Here is an 18,530-nt window from a genome sequence, read left to right as displayed (position 1 = left end):
TAAAACCTGGTAAGCTCTTACCAGAGTAGAAAGGTTTTGGTTGAAAGAAAACTGTTCACTTTGTTTTTACAGAGTGCCACTTTTTCATATTTAAAATATCCTTCCTGAAATATGATTCACAATGATGTCCATATGTAATTTTTCTGATTTCTCTCTCAGCACTTTTCCCAACATATTATTTTGCTTTATCCTTCCTATGATGGTTAATGGGTACAAAACTCTAGTAAGCTTATTTTATTTGTTTTAGATTCACTAGATACCAATTACCATACATTTGTCTGGTATTAATTATGCTTCTAACATGGCCGGTGTGTAATAGAAACTTAGTGTGGAATACCAATGACTTGATTTTCTGTGATTCTGAACATTACTAAAGTGGGCTACCAGAGTTAGCCAACAGAGAATTAGATGTAATTGCTTGCCTAAAGTGATAATATCTTCCCGGTACAACCTCTGAATACCAATGAAGGCAGATGATTTCAGGGAGAAGCACTCCTCATTTGGGAGATGGAAATGATCACGTAGGGTAGTAATTTTAAAAAGACCAAAATGTAGCATATGTAGACGAAATATTTGATTTCTTCAAATCATTGAAGAAGTTCATAAGATAAAAATTACTTATTATAAAATATTCTGTTAAAGTATATTTTTTTAAGTCAGTAAGTCCTTGTATATGTTTCATAGCAATTTCATAGAAATGATATGGGCTTAGAGGAAGGCAGTTTAGCCCATTGTCCTTTTTTTTTTTTTTTTTTTTTGCGGTACGCGGCCCTCTCACTGTTGTGGCCTCTCCCGTTGCGGAGCACAGGCTCCGGACGCGCAGGCTCAGCGGCCATGGCTCACGGGCCCAGCCGCTCCGCGGCATGTGGGATCTTCCCGGACCGGGGCACGAACCCGTGTCCCCTGCATAGGCAGGCGGACTCTCAACCACTGTGCCACCAGGGAAGCCCCATAGCCCATTGTCCCATTTTAAGAATTATATTCTGAGGATAGAACTTGTTCTAAAATCTAGAAGAAATAACAAAATTACTTTTAGTTTCATTATCAGTTCCTTTTAGGTCTTTATCTCTGTGTTGATCTTGTTTTGAAAATACGACAAGAGTGAATTTTATTTTGTTGCTAAATTTGCTTTATTCTTTGCAAACCTTAGTAGATGAGTTATGGAATTCTTTTGAATGCAACCATGATGGTAATTATTGAACAATACAACTCGGCTAGATTCTATATCTGTGTATAGAATGAAGTGAACAGGTATGTTAGAACACATCCAACTAAACCTAGATAATAAGTAAATATTTTGTTAGACCTTTTAAATGATAATTCATATGGCACAATGTTATAGAATAAATATTAACCCAATTTGCTCTTGATGAAGAAAAGATTTTGTGAAAATAGTTTAAACCTGAAAATGTGTTTATATCCAAGCTTGACTGTTCATTAGAATCAATTGTGGACCATTTTTAAAACTTTTGTTTCTGTTCCCTACCACTGACTTTCCAGGAGAAGGTGAACAGTGGTGTGCTGGTATATATTTAAAAACTAGCTCTCGGGTGGGGATGGGAGCACTGATTTTCAGTGTTTGCTGATTTCCATGGTGTAAATACGGACTGCTACCATAGCCAATTTCAAGCTACTAAGATGATTAACATGGAATGTTGGAAAAAGATGTATAGTATTTCCATTATATAGATAAAATAAACATATATAACCTAAAAGAATAATATCAAAATTTAGTAAAGTAATTAGGAAGTGATGAATTTGAGTTTTCATTACCTTTGTTTTTAATATAGCTAATTATAAGTTTATGTAATTTAATTTTTAATAATGACTATGTTTAACAACCAGTTTGCAAAGTTTTTGAAAATTTGACAATTGATTCATAAAGCTGGTACAGACTGATGCTAACACAACACTGGAGCTCAGAGATATCTGTATTTTTTTAACCAACTAAGTAATTCTGATGAAAGCAACCTGCCAACCCATTATTTTTCTGAAATACAGATCTAATCCTAAGGCCCAAGAAGGCATTCCACAGTCAGACCCAAAATGTCTTTTCCAGCTTCATTTCAAATCATACCCACTCCCTCACATCCTCTGTGTTTCACCCACACTAGACTTAGATTACTTGCAACTTCTCAAAAATACCTTGCAGTTTCCCACCCTCATGGCTTTTCATTATCTTCTTTTAGCCTTGAATAGCCTTGCCTCATCTGCCTGACTTTTACAACACTATTTATCCTTCTAGAAATAACTCAAATGCTACTTCCTCTTATTTCCTACTGCTGGAAACAGTCCCATTCTTCTTGATGTTCTCATAGTCCTTTGGGTTTTTTTGTTTTTTTTTTTGCGGTACGCGGGCCTCTCACTGTTGTGGCCTCTCCCGTTGCGGAGCACAGGCTCCAGACGCGCAGGCTCAGCGGCCATGGCTCACGGGCCTAGGTGCTCTGCGGCATGTGGGATCCTCCCGGACCGGGACACAAACCCATGTCCCCTGCATCGGCAGGCGGACTCTCAACCACTGCGCCACCAGGGAAGCCCCTGTTTATTTTATTTTGATCTCAAATTTAGCATCAATAACAAATGGCTGTTTCAACTTACTAGATTATAAATGTCTAAAGGGTGCCTTTGAATAATACTGTACTTAACATTTTACTATCTAAAAATGATCAGTAAGCACTTGTTTTTTTGTTTGTTTGGCCGCACTGCATGGCTTGCAGGATCTTAGTTCCCTGACCAGAGATTGAACCCAAGCCCCAGCAGTGAAAGCAGCGAGTTCTAACCACTGGACCACCAGGAAATTCCCAGCACTTGTTTATTTTAATAGGAAGGATTATGGATAATGCATGATACATCCTTTACTTTCTAAGCCTTTGGGAAACTAACCACAATTTAAACTTTTTTTGAATTAGATGACACCTTTTTTTCCTAATGATTGAGGACCATATTAGTAGTAGTTATATACCTATATCCTACAACCAGAGAATACAAAGAACATCACGATGACTTTCAAACTTGTCAAAGAAAAGTTTCATAGAGAATATACAGAGCACTGGAGAGTGAAAAAGACTAGGTTGTGTAACTACCTTTGCAAATTATTTTTATTATTCTGATTTATTGCACTTTATAGTGTTCTCAGCATAAAACCCAAAGTTACATTATAGTGTTCCCAGCATAAAGTCACATTAAGCCTTTGCATCATTAAATAACATCCAAAAGAAGCAAACATATCATTCTTTGCTTTGTGATTTGAGAGAAGTTTGCTTTCATATATGTTCTTAAGGATACATTCGTCATCAATCTGTTGCTTTCTGGCATTTTACCTAGAATTAAAATTATCCGATTGCTTTCACAATAAGTATTAAGATCTACATATATGAAGGAAATGTTGTTCTAAAGTAAAAACAATCCAAGAATTTCTTAAAGCAAATGCAGCACATTCCTTGTTACTGGTGTTTCATAAATTTTTTTCATCTTTGACCCTAAGCTGCCACCTGATGGCAAAAACTAAAATGACAACTTTTGTAATATTCAAAACCTCCATTGCAGTTATTTGAAATTTTATGTTTTCACCATAAAGCCTCTAAACTCTAAATGCACATTTGTACAAATTTTGTGTATTTGATGAATGTTTGATAACTATTTGAACTTCAGAAGAATCAGATTTATTATTTAACTTTTGTTAGACAATGATCCTACTAAGGAGATTTCTTTTAAAATCTTATTTCCTTTATGGAGCTGGAGAAAGAATCTGTTTTTAAATTAGTTTTATTTAATGAAGAATTTTACCTGAATCTAGTAATTTTCTCTTTCCCTTTTCTTTCTTCAGAACGAGGTCACTCAGACACCGTAGTGTTCTTTTACCTGTGGATCGTCTTTTGTATCATCAGTTCCTGTTACACCCTCATCTGGGATCTGAAGATGGACTGGGGTCTTTTTGATAAGAATGCAGGAGAAAACACTTTCCTCCGGGAAGAGATTGTATACCCCCAAAAAGTATGTACAAAGAGTCCTTGGGTTTATTTAAAAAAGAAAAACAAAACAACAACTCAGGTGTACCTATTACAATATATACCCAATCCCAACCTAATATAATTAGAGAAAATACTTACCAAAAAGTACTAATCCATTCAGTCAGCAAAAATGTATCAGATGTTTACTATATGCTAGACGCTATAGAAATAAAAACAAAGTAAAATTGTGGTTCTCAAGGAGGCCTTAATCTATATTCTAAACAGATAAGTAAACAGATTGCAATACAATGTGATAAAGACTAGAATAGAGGAATAAATAACTTAGTGTCATTTATGATTTATTTTGACCATGCAATTCCCTCCGTCTCAAATGCCCTCTTTCTCCTTTGTTTACCTTGCAAACTCTTGCTCCTTCTTTTTAAGTCAGTTTTTACTTTCTCTAAGAAGCCTTACTTATTTCTCCAAGCATAATTAGCCATTCGTACTAACCCCATTTTACCCTATACAAATTTCCGTTGTGGTAGTCGTCACACTGTATTTTAATTACCTGTTTAGGTATCTATATCCCTCACTATCCAGCATAGTCCCTGGCATACAGGGACTTAATGTTTGTGGAATGAATGAATAAATACTTGACTGAATGAGCAGCGCTATGAAAGCACGAAGGAAAGGGGAGTGCCTGACTTTGCTTGGGTGCATCAAGAAGGCTTCTCCTTTCATTTATTTCAATCAATTTTCCTAAAGTTCCAATTTAATCCAAAAATATATAGATAATTATGTGGGAATTATTTTAGCATCTTATTTATATATATATGAATAAAAAGATGAGAGAGGCTGAGTTAAAAAGTCAAAAGGCCAAGAGTATCTTTACTCAGATATTGAAAGAAATTAAACAATGAACTGGGAATCCTTATAAGTGAATTCTAATCCCAGCTCTCTCACTAACTAGCTGTATAATTTCAGGCAACCAGACTACGGTGTATTCTTTTCTATAAGGTAGGGTGTTATAGTAGATTATCTCTTGATCCTTTCCCAGTCCTAAAATTCTGTGATGTGGAGGAGATTATAAATTGGGTCACTAATACTTTATACTGTGTCAGAATGTCACCAGTACCTCAGAATTGCACTTTGAAAATGCGTGAATGTGTAGTATTTAATTGGTGATTAGGGAAGGCTGTTTTCAAGTGTGAGGATTAAAAATAAATGATAGGAGAGTGAATACGAAGAATAGTATATTAGGGTAACTTTGTATAAACAAATGAAGGCAGAAAAGGAGATGTTTACTGACAGTGATTTTTTTTTAACATAAGCTGTAGCAATCCCAATGTGCAAATTTAGAATGTATGACCAAGATACTAGATATATCTTTATAAGTCTCATTTGAAAAGAAAATCAAAAAAAGTAATAGTAAGCACAAGTCAGACAGCAGACATGCATTCAAGTAAAGATGGCCTTTTGTGTTCACCAAGTGTATGTGCCTTATTGCTCTTTGAACTGTTCTTGCCTTACTGAGAGAGATAATACATTTATTTCTTGTTATAATGGTTGCTTTGAGAACTGTTTATATCTTTACATAAATATTCATTCCTCCGTTTAAATAGTTCTAACTTTTTGATTTCTATGTAATAAAACTAGTTAATAGAATCAGTTTTTTTGTTATTATATATTTTCATGACCCTAGAAAATAAAGTATATGCTTTTGTACATTATGCTTTGCAAATGTATAAGAAAAATGTTCTAGGGGATCACCATACCCCTTTCAATATTAAAAAGGCAAATACTGGAATAAAATTTATTCTTCTTAAAAAAGGAAGAAGCTATTTGCTGAGTCCAGTGGTACTTCATTTAAAAATTAACACAGCTATATGTACCTTAAAATCAGTTCCTCGGCATTAACAACGCATACTATTGAGCACCATACCCAGGTCCAGGAAGCATTTTTGTTATCTCCATATTAAAACTTAACTTTTCTGTGTCTCTTGACCTCAAGTTAAGTGTATTCCTCCCAAAAGACCTTCAATTTTTGGTAACATCAGCTCCCACATCAGTGAAATGTGGATCCACTTGACTGGCTCTTAAAGACACATGAAATTGTAGCTCTTCACTGAGAGGCCTAATAATGAGTTCACTGCATGTGGATTTATCCAAAAATTACATTATCGCTCTATTGGATGGATGGGGAAGGGAAGAGGGAGATATGTTAATGTGTTAAAAATCTTCATAAAGTTCATCATAGTAAGCAGTGGATAATGTCTAAAATTGATTAATCAAGATATAGCAATATACACACATTATTTAGAAATGTGGAAGATAAATAATAGAAGAAATAGCTACAAATTTTGAAAATGTTTGTCTCTAGAGAATGGGACAAGAAGGGGACTGCTGTTTCTTTTGTTTAATAGGCTTCTGACATGACTAGTATTCCTTCGTTAAATTTTTTAAAATAAAATAAGTGCTATGGCTTAATACATATCAGTTCTATTTCCCATAAGATGTCATAACCTTTAAATACATATTTTTAAAGAGCTAGATATCCAGAGATTAGTAGTGAGAAAATCCGTGAATTACAGTTCTGGTCTATTGGCAGTTTGTTTACTTAAGACTTGTGTAGGTAAGCGTGGACTCTCAAATACTGGATACTAGTACCTGGAAAGATTAGTTGAGTGCTGTCTTCCTCATGTGAAAATGGAACATTCCTTAAATTTAACTATGTATGTGAAATCCAAGCTTAATTTTATTTACTGACATCAAAAAGCAAGGCAAAATTTTTTCAGATGGAGGGTAAGGCAATTTGAGAATAAAAGTGCAAATAACAGAGTTAATAAATCTGCTAATATTTTCTAATATTAACTGTTGAGTCATTAGTGTATCACATACACATTAGAGTATAATTTCAGTCAGATCAAGGATTTCATCTGGTTTGTATTTCTGGGGTCTAGAAGAGAGCCTGGTATACAATATGGGAATGAAGTTTATTTGTTAAATGATTACTGAAATTCAGTAAAACAATATTTATAAATTCATTTTAAATATTGTACCATTTAAGAAAAAAAAACTAAATTGGTGAAATCTTTCTAAAATATAAAACTCTTTAACCTGTGCTTGTCAGTAGGATATGTGACTCTTGTTACTGTGCTAAGTGTGCTTATTTGTAAGAAACGTGATGGTAAGTGTACTCAATTTGCTTATTATTCCTCAGGCCTATTATTACTGTGCCATCATAGAGGATGTGATCCTGCGCTTTGCTTGGACTATCCAAATCTCAATTACCTCCATGACTTTGTTGCCTCATTCTAGGGACATCATTGCTACTGTCTTTGCTCCCCTTGAGGTTTTCCGGTAAGCAAACTACTGAAAAGTTTATCAAAGATTCTTTTTTACCTAAAAAGTTGCTCAATACTTATAAATCAGAATTTATTAAAACTTATACTTGAAAAGCTTAAATTTTCCAACTTTTCTCAAACTTTTCATCAGCCTCAGAATTGGAAAATCCTGGTTGAAGGACTAAGAGATTAATTCTTACAAAGTTAAAGTAACTGCTGATGATGACTTAGAAGCTTTTTTAGAACTGGGCTCCATTTGAACATCCAAATGGCTAATGAACATACGAAAAGGTTCTTAACATGCTTAGTCACCAGGGAAATACAAATTAAACCTACATTTGAGATATAGCTACTCACCTATGAGGGCTAAAATGAAAAATACAGACACACTAAGTATTGATGAGGATGTAGAACAATGGGAACAATTGGAATTCTCATACACTGCAGGTAGGAGGAAACTAGTACAACAGCCACTTTGGAAAACTCTTCGTCAGTATCTACCAAAGCTGTGCATGAACACCTGGGTATATAGTAAACAGGAGTGCTAACCTAAGGCTACCAAGACCCACATACAAGAATGTTCACAATAATACTATTTATAGCAGACCAAAATGGAGACTACCCAAGTGCCCAGCAATATAGAGTGGATAGATAAATTGTGGTATTTTCACACATGCAAGTCTATCCAGTAATGAGAACAAAAGACTAAATAACAACATGAATGAATCTCACAGAGCAAAATATTAAGCAAAAGAAGTTAGACACAAGAGTATGTCCCTGTATGATTCCAAATTTATAAAGTTCAAAAGCAGGCTAAACTCATCTATGGTATTAGAAGTCAAAATAGTATTTGCCCTTGTGGGACAGTGACTGGAAGTGGCACCAGGAGAACCTCCTTGGGTGAGGGGTGGAGTAATGTTCTGTTTTTTGATCTGTGTGCTAGTTACATGATGGGTTCACTTTGTTAAAATTCATCATGCAGTGCCCATCAGATTTGTTCACTTCTCTGAATGTGTGTTGTACTTAATAAAAGGTTTTTAAATCAAAAAAAGAAAGGAAAGAAAGAATTGGGCTCCATTGGAAGGGTCATGAGTGGAAATAAGGAGGTAAAAAGTCTTAGAACAGGAATTAGAATTAAAATCTTTTAAGAATCGTTTTTTGCAATTTAGCAATTTGGGTTATTCAGCCCAACCTTCTCAGTGGAAACACTAAAAATACCAGATAAAATGTTTTTTTAATCTTCCTAAAAACATTAGTGATCTGACAAGATAGCCCAAATGCTAAGTGAAGGCAGATATCCCAGGATAAGCAGAACACTAAAGCCAATTTTGTGCTAAAGAAATTTGCCAGACCTAGAGACTTTGAGATTCATTTGTGATAGCCAATTCAAGTTTGTATGCACCTAATAACATAGCTTGAAAATATGTAAAGCAAAAGTTGACACTGCTAAAAAGTAAAAGTAGATAAATTTATAATTTTAGAGAATTTTAACATACTTTTCTCAGTAGTAAACAAGTAGTCAATTAACCAACTTGACCTAATTGACATATTTAGAGGACTGCATACAACAAGTACTAAATACAAATGCTACACATGGAACATTTACCAAAATTAACCATATTCTAGGCTGTAAAGGAAGTCTTAACAAACTTCAGAGGAGTAAAATCACAAAAAGATATCTGAAAATTCACAAATGTTTAGAAATTAAGCATCACATGTATAAATAACCCATGGTTGAAGTTGAAATTGCAATGAAAATTTTAAAATATTTTGAATAGAATGAAATTGAAAATGTAACAAAAGAAAAGGTAAAATATAGCTAAAGCCATGCTTAGAGGGAAATGTATAGCCTTAAATGTATATATTAGAAAAGTATACAGCTCGATATTAGAAAAAAGATTTAAATAGCAAATCAAACCTCAAAAAAAGTAGAAGGAAGAAAATATAAAGAACAGAAATTAATGGAATAGAAAACAGACATATAATAGAGAAAATTAACAAAGCTAGTTAGTTCTTTTAAAAGACTACTAAAATTGTCAAAATGTCTAAATAGTACTGATCAAGGAAAGAAGGCACAAATTACAAATATCAAAAATGCTAAAGATGTTTTTTAAAAGAGCATGACAATATTATGAGCAACTTTGTGCCAATAAATTTAGAAATTTAAGCGAAGTGAACAAATTCCTCAAAAAAGCACAATTTACCAAAACCGATAAAGAGGAAATTAAAAATCTGATAGGTTTATATGTAGCAAAGAAAATAAATCCATATTAAAATTCTTCATACAAAGAAAACTGCAGGGAATTCTTCCACATATATGAGGAGGAAATATCAGTTTTACACAAAACTCTTTTAGGGAAATGAGACAATGAAAGGAACACTTCCCAGTTCATTTTGTGCAGCCAGTATGACTTTGATGTCTGAACCTACAAGGATATTTCTCATGTCCAGGGATGCAAAAATCCTAAACAAAATATTGGGTAATGAATCCAACAATATATAAAAAGGATAATACATCACAACCAAGTTAGGTTCATTCCCAGAATGTAAGATGTAATATTCAAAAATCATTTAACATTTAAAAATCAATCTATGTAACTCACCACATTAATGAATAAAGGGGAAAACAACCCTCAACAAATAAAGAAAATGCCATTGAGAAAAGTCAATGCCTGTTTATGAAAAAAGTAAACACTACAAAAAAATAAATAATAAAAAAAAGATCATATTTAATGGTAAAACACTAAGTTCTCCCTGGAGATCAGGAATGAGATAAGTATGCGTGCTGTCACCACTTCTATTTAACATCATACTGCAGATATAGCTAGTGCAATGAGGAGAGAAAAAGTATAAGGATTAGAAAGGAAGAAATAAAACTATGATTCATTGGTGACATGACTGTATATGTAGAAAATTCAAAAGAATTTACAAATAAGCTATTAGAATGAATATATAAGGTTAACATAAATTAATGTTCTAAAAAAGTCACGAACAACTAGAAAATGAAATTTTAAAAAAACATACCGTTTTGAATAGCCCTGGAATGTATCAAATACCTAAAGGAATAAATTTTTTTTTTTTTTTTTTGCGGTACGTGGGCCTCTCACTGTTGTGGCCTCTCCCGCTGCGGAGCACAGGCTCCGGACGCGCAGGCTCAGTGGCCATGGCTCACGGGCCTAGCCGCTCCGCGGCATGTGGGATCTTCCCGGACCAGGGCACGAACCTGCGTCCCCTGCATCGGCAGGTGGACTCTCAACCACTGCGCCACCGGGGAAGCCCTAAAGGAATAAATTTAATGAAAGATGTATGTATGTGAAAATTGACAAGCCAGTTCTAGAATTTATATGGTAGCAGTAAGGATCAAGAATATCCAAGACTATCCTGAAAAGAACGAAGTAAAGGACTTATACTCTCAAATATCAAAACCTATTATATAACTACCATAAGTAAGACAGTGTCTGACGAGACAAAGAAGAGACAAATAGGCCACTGCAATAGAATAGGGAGTCCAGAAACAGATCCACACATTCATTGACACTACCTGATTTATGACAAAGGTGGCTATATAACAGTGGAAAAAAAAAGGTTCTTTAATAAATGATATTGAGTCAACTGGATATCCATATGGGGGAAAAAATAAATCTCAACTTCCACTGCATAATGTATGCAAAATCAATTCCAGGTGGATTGCAGAGCTAAATATGAAAGGTAGATCAATAAACTCTCTAGAAGATAACATAGCGGGGCCATACAGGCAGCTTTAGGTATACGGTAATTTTTTATTTCTTGTTTCTGAGTGATAATTACACATTGTGATCACTTTATAATAATTAACCAACCTGCACACTTAAAATTTGCACACTTTTATATATTTATGTTGTGCTTTAGTTAAAATGCTTATTAAAAAAAAAAAGGCAGCCCAAAAGAAAGGATTATCTTTAAAGAAATGGCTGTTAGATTCACAGCTGACTTCTCAACAGCAACAGTGGACGTCAGAAGTCATTAAAATGGTATCTTAAGTGTGCTGAACGAAAATAACTCCCTACCTAGAACTCTTTACCCAGTGAAAATATCTTTCACAAATGAAGATGAAATAAAGATATTTTTAGACAGGTGTATAGCTTTCCTCCGAGTCAGGATGGGCACATATATCAGGATGGCCTGATAAAATAAGATTGAATCTGGAAGCAGTATACTTGTTGCTGTCAGTGCTCTCTCCAAACCATTTGTCAACCCTCCTTCCCCTCTTCACTTTCTCAGATGTCTAGGTTTGGGACCTGAAATTCTCCATCACCAATAACGCCTCCCCGCAAATACTCCTTTCTCTTTCATGTATGCTGCTTTATACATTAAAAAAAAATTTTGTTCTAGTAAAAAGAGGGAACTCAATTACTTTTTTTTTTTTTTTTTTTTGCGGTACGCGGGCCTCTCACTGCCATGGCCTCTCCCGTTGCGGAGCACAGGCTCCGGACGCGCAGGCTCAGCGGCCGTGGCTCACGGGTCCAGCCGCTCCGCGGCATGTGGGATCTTCCCGGACCGGGGCACTAACCCGTGCAGACTCTCAACCACTGCGCCACCAGACAAGCCCAATTACTTTTTTATTCTTGATTTTTTTCTCTTTAAAAAATTATCTGCGGGGCTTCCCTGGTGGCGCAGTGGTTGAGAGTCCGCCTGCCGATGCAGGGGACACGGGTTCGTGCCCTGGTCCGGGAAGATCCCACATGCCGCGGAGCGGCTGGACCCGTGAGCCACGGCCGCTGAGCCTGCGCGTCTGGAGCCTGTGCTCCGCAACGGGAGAGGCCACAGCAGTGAGAGGCCCGCGTACCAAAAAAAAAAAAAAAAAAAAAATCAGCTTCATAATAGAATCAGATGTTCTATCACCCATTTAAAGCAAAAGCAAAAAATCTCCTTTGAGTCTTCCTCCAACTACTGCCCATTTTTCTGCTCTCCTTTACAGCAAAGCTCTTCAAGAGATGTCTGTACTTGCTGTCTCTGCCCTCTGACTCCTCCCCCATTCTCCCTTTAATTCAACTCAAGTCTTCTTTTCCCAATACTCAAACTGAATTGCTTTTGTTAATAATCAATAATAATAATAGCAAACACTTATGTATTGCCTTCTATGTACCTGGCACTGTTCTAAGCCCTTTACATGTATTAACTTAGTGAATCCTCACAACAGTCTTGTGAGGTAGGTACTGTTACTGTCTCATTTTACTAATGAAGCATAGGTTAAGTAAATCATCCAAGGTTATTACACCTAGTAAGTGGCAGCATCCATGATTTGAATCTAGACAGTCTCCCAGAATCTGTGCTCTTAGATCATACTGCTTCTTTATCCTCTTTATGTAAATCCAGTGGTTAGTTCTCTGTACTTATTTTACCTCTCAGCAAAGCACTTTCTTCACTTGATTTCTCAGAAACTACACTCTTCTGTCTCACTATCTATTCCATCTCAGTTCCTTTACTGGTTCTTCTTCCTCTTCCCAAATTGTAAATATTGGAGTGCTCCAGGGTTTAATCCTCTTTAATCTTCTCTCCTCCACTTATATTATTCCTAAGCCCATGACCTGAAATACTGTTCTTATGCTGTCTATAGTCCTAGACTCTCTTGAACTGCAAACTCATGTCCATGTAGCTACTGAATTTTCCTCTTGGATATCTAATGGCTCTGGCCTAATAGGAACAACCCAGATCTCTAGTAAATGGTGTCACCATTCACTGAGAACAAAAACCTGAGACCACTCACATCCCATGTCAGTAAGTCCTGTCAGCTTCATCTTCATAAATAAATCCCTAGTCTGTCTGCTTCTCATCACCTTTGTTATCCCCAGCTGTATCTAAGTCTCCATCATCTCTTTCTAATTGGTCTTCCTTCAGATGTTCTCATCTTCCTTTGGTCTATTCACAATTCAGCAGATAGAATGATCTTTTTAAAACAAATCACATCATTCTCCAGCTCAGAACTCTCCTTGTTTTCTATCACACTTAAAAATCTAAACTCTTCACTATGGCTTATAAGGCCCTCTATGGATCAGGCCCCTTTCTTTTCTACCTCTCCATCTTCATCTGCCATTTTAACCTTCCTGTTCCTCTCCAACCCCACTGACCTTGCTGTTGTTTTAACACACCAAAGTCCTGTCCAGCTTGGGAGCTTTTGTACTTGCTGTTTCCTCTGCCCGGGATACTTTTCTGTAGGACTTTACCTGACTTGCTTCCTTGCTAGATGCCATCTCTTCAAAGAAACATGTTCTATACCCTTGCCCTGCTTTATTTTCTTCAGAGCACTTACCGTTAGCTAATTGTTTACTTGTTTATTATCTGTCTCTGTCATTAGAAATTGCACTTATACAGGAAGAGGCTTTGTCTCATTCAGTGCCTTTTCCTGTCATATTGTAGGCCTTCAATAAATATTTGTTCAATAAAGGGAAAGAATGAGTACTCTGAAACTGCATTCCATGAGCCCCTTTCCTTTGCCTACTCCTTTCTTGTCCCCTTCCCCCCACACCCCCCCAACACCATCTTTTTTCTATTGTATTTTAGTATTCTAGTCCTTAATTCCTTTTTTTGTTTCTATGAGTGGAAACTTGTTATACTGGGAGGTCTACAGGTGATATAGTATGTTCAAATTTTATAAGTAATTTGCCTATTCTACCCCATTTTGCTAAGGCGATTTGTGTGGAACTTCTTCCGCCTGGAGAATGAACATCTGAATAACTGTGGTGAATTCCGTGCTGTGAGGGACATCTCTGTGGCCCCTCTGAATGCAGATGATCAGACGCTTCTAGAGCAGATGATGGACCAGGAAGACGGGGTACGAAACCGCCAGAAGAATCGGCCATGGAAGTACAGCCAGAGCATATCCCTGCGCCGGCCTCGCCTTGCTTCTCAGTATGTATAGCTTCCACTTCTGTGAGATGAATTCCCTTCAGGTTTTAGTACTGGATAACATTTAAGTTAAGAAGCTATCAGGTTGAACCAGGTGAAATTGCTGACGTTCAACCGTGTTTCACCACAAAAACCAGCAATAACAGCAATTTCATATGATCCAACCTATATATAGAATGTCTTAATGAACACATAGTGTAAAATGTCATTAATATGCTAATTAATACTTACTAATTTGGCATTAAAAGTACACTGGGGAAAATTTGTTGGAAAATAATTTACTTGACTCTTCAGTATATCTTGTATAAAAATCATTTCCAAGTTATAAACTTTAGCAATCCTAGTTCTGCCACTTGCCATCTATGTCATCTTGGCCGAATCACTTAATTTCTCTATATTATCCCTCATCTCTAAATTGGGATTAATATGGTCCTGCTCATAGGGTGGCTGGTTAGATTAAATTTGTGATGACATGGGATTTAGACCAGTTTCCTCACAGAAAGAGCTCGATAAGTGTAAGCTATTATTATTTTTACTTTTTTACTAAATACCTACAAAAGTATTTTTATCAGTCATTTACTTTGTATATTCCTAAAAGTAACAATAAATGTAGGGTATATTGTTGCTGCATTTGAAATTTAGAGACAGTGGCTAGCACAGTGGATTGGAGTGAAGGAGGAGACAGGTTAAGCATGAGCAGTTTTCTAAAGGATAAGGGAGTGTTTGAATAGGCTAGAGGCACAGTAAAGACATGAAGGTGGAAATGAGGGGCAGAAAGAAAAGCCATGTGACTAAAACTAGTAACAGATAGTAAGAAAATTTAGCTGAATAGATGAAGTATGATTGTAGAAGGCTGAAAAGTACAAGCTTGATCTTGTAGGCAGGAAGGAGTCACAGAGAATTTTTTCATAGAATGACATTATGAAAGTAATATTTTCATAAGTTTTAATGGCACTGTGCAACATATATTGGGAAAGGGAAAACTCAAGGCCAGCTCAACTAAAAGACCAGTGCAGTATTCTTAAGTATGGAACATTAAAGACTGGAATTAGGATGGTTACAATAGGACTAAAAAGAAAATAAGGAAACATTTTAAAGGAAGTAAAAAAAAAAAAAAAAAAAATAGGAGGTGGTAATAACCCACAGGGGCGCAGAGTAGAAATTGCCTGAGCTTTAGATAGAATTTAGAAGTTCTCTGAAGAGAAGGTAGAGAAAAGAAAAGCAGAGCAAGGAACTGAGTCTTAGGGAATAAACACAGGCAAGAGAAAAAAAGAACCAACAAAATGGGCAGGAAAGGAATGGTCAGGGAGGTCAGCAGGAAGAACATCAAAACAAAGCATGATATTATTATATACAGCAGGAAGCAGAGTTTGAAGAAGCAAGAGGAGGGGATGTGGAGGCTGGTGGAGTCAGCAAGATAAGGGCCACAAAGGGCTAGAAGGCAGTGCTGTGGGTAGTCGTCTCATTGAGTTCCTAAATTGGAAAGTCTAATCCTTGTTAGTTACCAGCAGAGGGCAACCTAAACATACACTCTTTTTGTTTCAGAAACAAGGGAGCTCTTTGGCAATAGATGTTTACGTTCAATTTCAGGTGTTCAGTGGAAGAACGCTGGGATACTAGATTGCCACCAGAGGAAGACATTTAGAACAATGGAGCAGGTTATATGTAATATATGTAACAAGAGAGCAGGGAATCTAAGAAGTTCTGAGATTGAGTACTGACTTTGTGACTCATGCAACCTTTAGCACATCCTTAACTTTTTGAATGTCTATTTTCACCTCTGTCGAGTAATAATAATAATACCCACTTCACCTCATGGGGCTTGTGAGTTGCAGAACATTTTGACATTATCTAATCCCATTTTTCATCCCATGCAGGAATGTCTTTTACAACATCCTGAATAGTTGGTCATCTTATGCCGATTGACAGTCATCAGTGATAGTGAAGTTTATAACTATACGAGGCACCTGCTTTTATTGTTGGATAATTATTGTGGTAGATAGCTTATGTTGAAATATGCTTCACTATAATTTCAACCAGTTGATCCTGATTGGGCTTTCTAACATAACTTCGTTTTCTGCCTCTTCTATGTATACTTTGTTAACTGTTTGAAGACAACTGTCATGTCTCTCCTTAGGTCTTATCACCTGCTGGCCAACTCTCCTGGTTTTTCATGTGTACCTCAAATGATTCTTCTATCATCCTTATCATAATTCCTTATATTTGTTTAATGCTTTACTGATGTTTTTTATATCCATTTTCTCACTTGATATTCATACTATCTCCATGAGGTGAAAGCAGTATTTTGTAAAATAGGTATTATTATTCCTGCTTTACAGAGATGAAAATTGTCACTCAAAGAGGTTAAAGAGATACATCATAAAATCAAAGTCCCTCCATTGCACATGACCTGGCATTGTTTTTGTTTCCTTCCTCTGGTTGCAATCTAGTTTCTTAGTGTTTTTCCAGTAATACCAACAATTGAATACGAAACTCCAGGAACAGTCCATCTGGTGTCCAACAGTGTATGGTGCCTGTGCCTGGTATTTTTAATGGTAGTAAGATTGGAAATGTACCTAATACTTTGGATGTGTTTGTATTTTAGTAATGGACTAAGTTTTTTTTTTTCCTGTTATTACCACTAGATCCAAGGCTCGTGACACTAAGGTATTGATAGAAGACACAGATGATGAAGCTAACACTTGAATCCTCTGAAGTCTAGATTAACATCCTTGGTTTTCCTACTCTACAGTTCTTTCCTTGACCAACGCAACCTCTAGTACCTTTCCAGCCGAAAACAGGAGAAGACATATAACACATTTTCCGAGCTCTTCCAGATCGGATCCTATGGACTCCAAACAAGCTCACTGTGTTTCTTTCCTTTTCTTCTGGTTTAATTTTCATTTTCTATTTTTAAAACAAATATTTACTTCATTTTGCCAATCAGAGGACATTTTAAGGAACAAAAACATAGTATCTTATGGATTGTTTACAATCACAAGGACACAGATACCTGTCAGGATGAAGAACAAGCATTGCAAGGACCCTCTGATGGGACGGTACCGAGATATCTCGGCTTCCGCTTGGCCCGGTTTTGACTGGTTGAAACCGGACATTGGTTTTTAAATTTTTTGTCTGTTTATGTGGAGAATTTTTTCCTTTCCTTCATACCCAGCGCAAAAGCACTGGCCGCACTTGCAGGGAAAGTGCAACTTAGAGCAGTACCTTCATTCACGAAGCTACTTTTTAATTTGATGTAACTTTTCTTATTTTGGGGAGGGTTGCTGGGTGGGTGGGAAATATGATGTATTTGTTACATATGGTTTTCTCATTATTTATGAAACTTAACCATAAAAGAATGATATAACTCCTGTACAATGAAGGTGATAACAGTGAAAGAAGACAGGGGAAACTAATGTTGGACAGCATTTATGAGGGTTTAGTCCACAATACCTCTTTCATGAGACAACTTGCACCAGTTTGACTTTTTCTTTCCTTTCTTTTTAATTTTAAGCCAAAGTTTTATTACTGATTTCTTACGTTGCTGCTGCTTTAGAATCCTGAGCATGTCTCTCATAACAAAGCATCCACACACTTCCACACAACCAGTTGAAATTTCTTTAAGAACTCTGATACTTTTTTCTTTAAAGGAACAGATGTGGAATACATTTGCCCATATTCCAACCGTAACAACTGAAGTTATGCCTTATTAAGCTTCAGCATGCAGGGTAATTGAAGTACAGCCTTTACTAACTCAGAATTAGAAGACAGAGCTATTTCAGAGACTCTCTACACCCTCATTGGATAGTTTTTCTTATCGGCCCTCTTACTTTAGCCAGAATTTGATCAAATTCAAAGTCTGTCTTGGGGAAACCATGCTTTTGAGAGCATAGAACAAATTATCCTTCCTCTTTTACATTACAGTGATAAAACAGACCTTAGCAGCCATTTCTCCCAGCAGTTTTTTTTGTTTTTTGTTTGTTTGTTTGTTTGTTTTGTGGTACGCGGGCCTCTCATTGTTGTGGCCTCTCCCGTTGCGGAGCACAGGCTCCAGACGTGCAGGCTCAGCGGCCATGGCTCACAGGCTCAGCCGCTCCGCGGCATGTGGGATCTTCCCGGACCGGGGCACGAACCCGTGTCCCCTGTATCGGCAGGCAGACTCTCAACCACTGCGCCACCAGGGAAGCCCTTTCCCAGCAGTTTTAAAGGATGAACATTGGATTTCATGCCCCTCCTATGATAGAAAAACTGCTTTTAAAATTTGGGGGTCTTGAACTTGGTTATACACAAAAAGTATTTCTTAGAAATTTCAGACTATCATGGTCTGTACATAATGCTCATTTTCACTTCT

The 18,530-nt window shown here is 36.4% G+C and overlaps 1 protein-coding gene across 1 annotated transcript in view; it reads left to right on the top strand.

The window, feature by feature from the left end:
• The window catches only part of XPR1 (xenotropic and polytropic retrovirus receptor 1), a 199,441-nt gene extending 181,989 nt beyond the window's left edge, over positions 1-17,452 (top strand). The window contains exons 12-15 of the mRNA XM_079918229.1: positions 3,827-3,993; positions 7,171-7,310; positions 13,961-14,182; positions 16,825-17,452. Coding sequence (XP_079774355.1) covers positions 3,827-3,993; positions 7,171-7,310; positions 13,961-14,182; positions 16,825-16,885 — 590 coding nt within the window. The 3' untranslated portion in view covers positions 16,886-17,452. The remainder of the gene's footprint in view (positions 1-3,826; positions 3,994-7,170; positions 7,311-13,960; positions 14,183-16,824) is intronic.
• Positions 17,453-18,530: the final 1,078 nt, after the last annotated feature.

The sequence above is a fragment of the Stenella coeruleoalba genome (assembly GCF_951394435.1).
Source record: "Stenella coeruleoalba genome assembly, chromosome: 1".
NCBI classification, from domain to species: domain Eukaryota; kingdom Metazoa; phylum Chordata; class Mammalia; order Artiodactyla; family Delphinidae; genus Stenella; species Stenella coeruleoalba.
The sequence above is the reverse complement of the archived record's forward strand: the minus strand, read 5'-3'. Positions and strand labels throughout refer to the sequence as shown.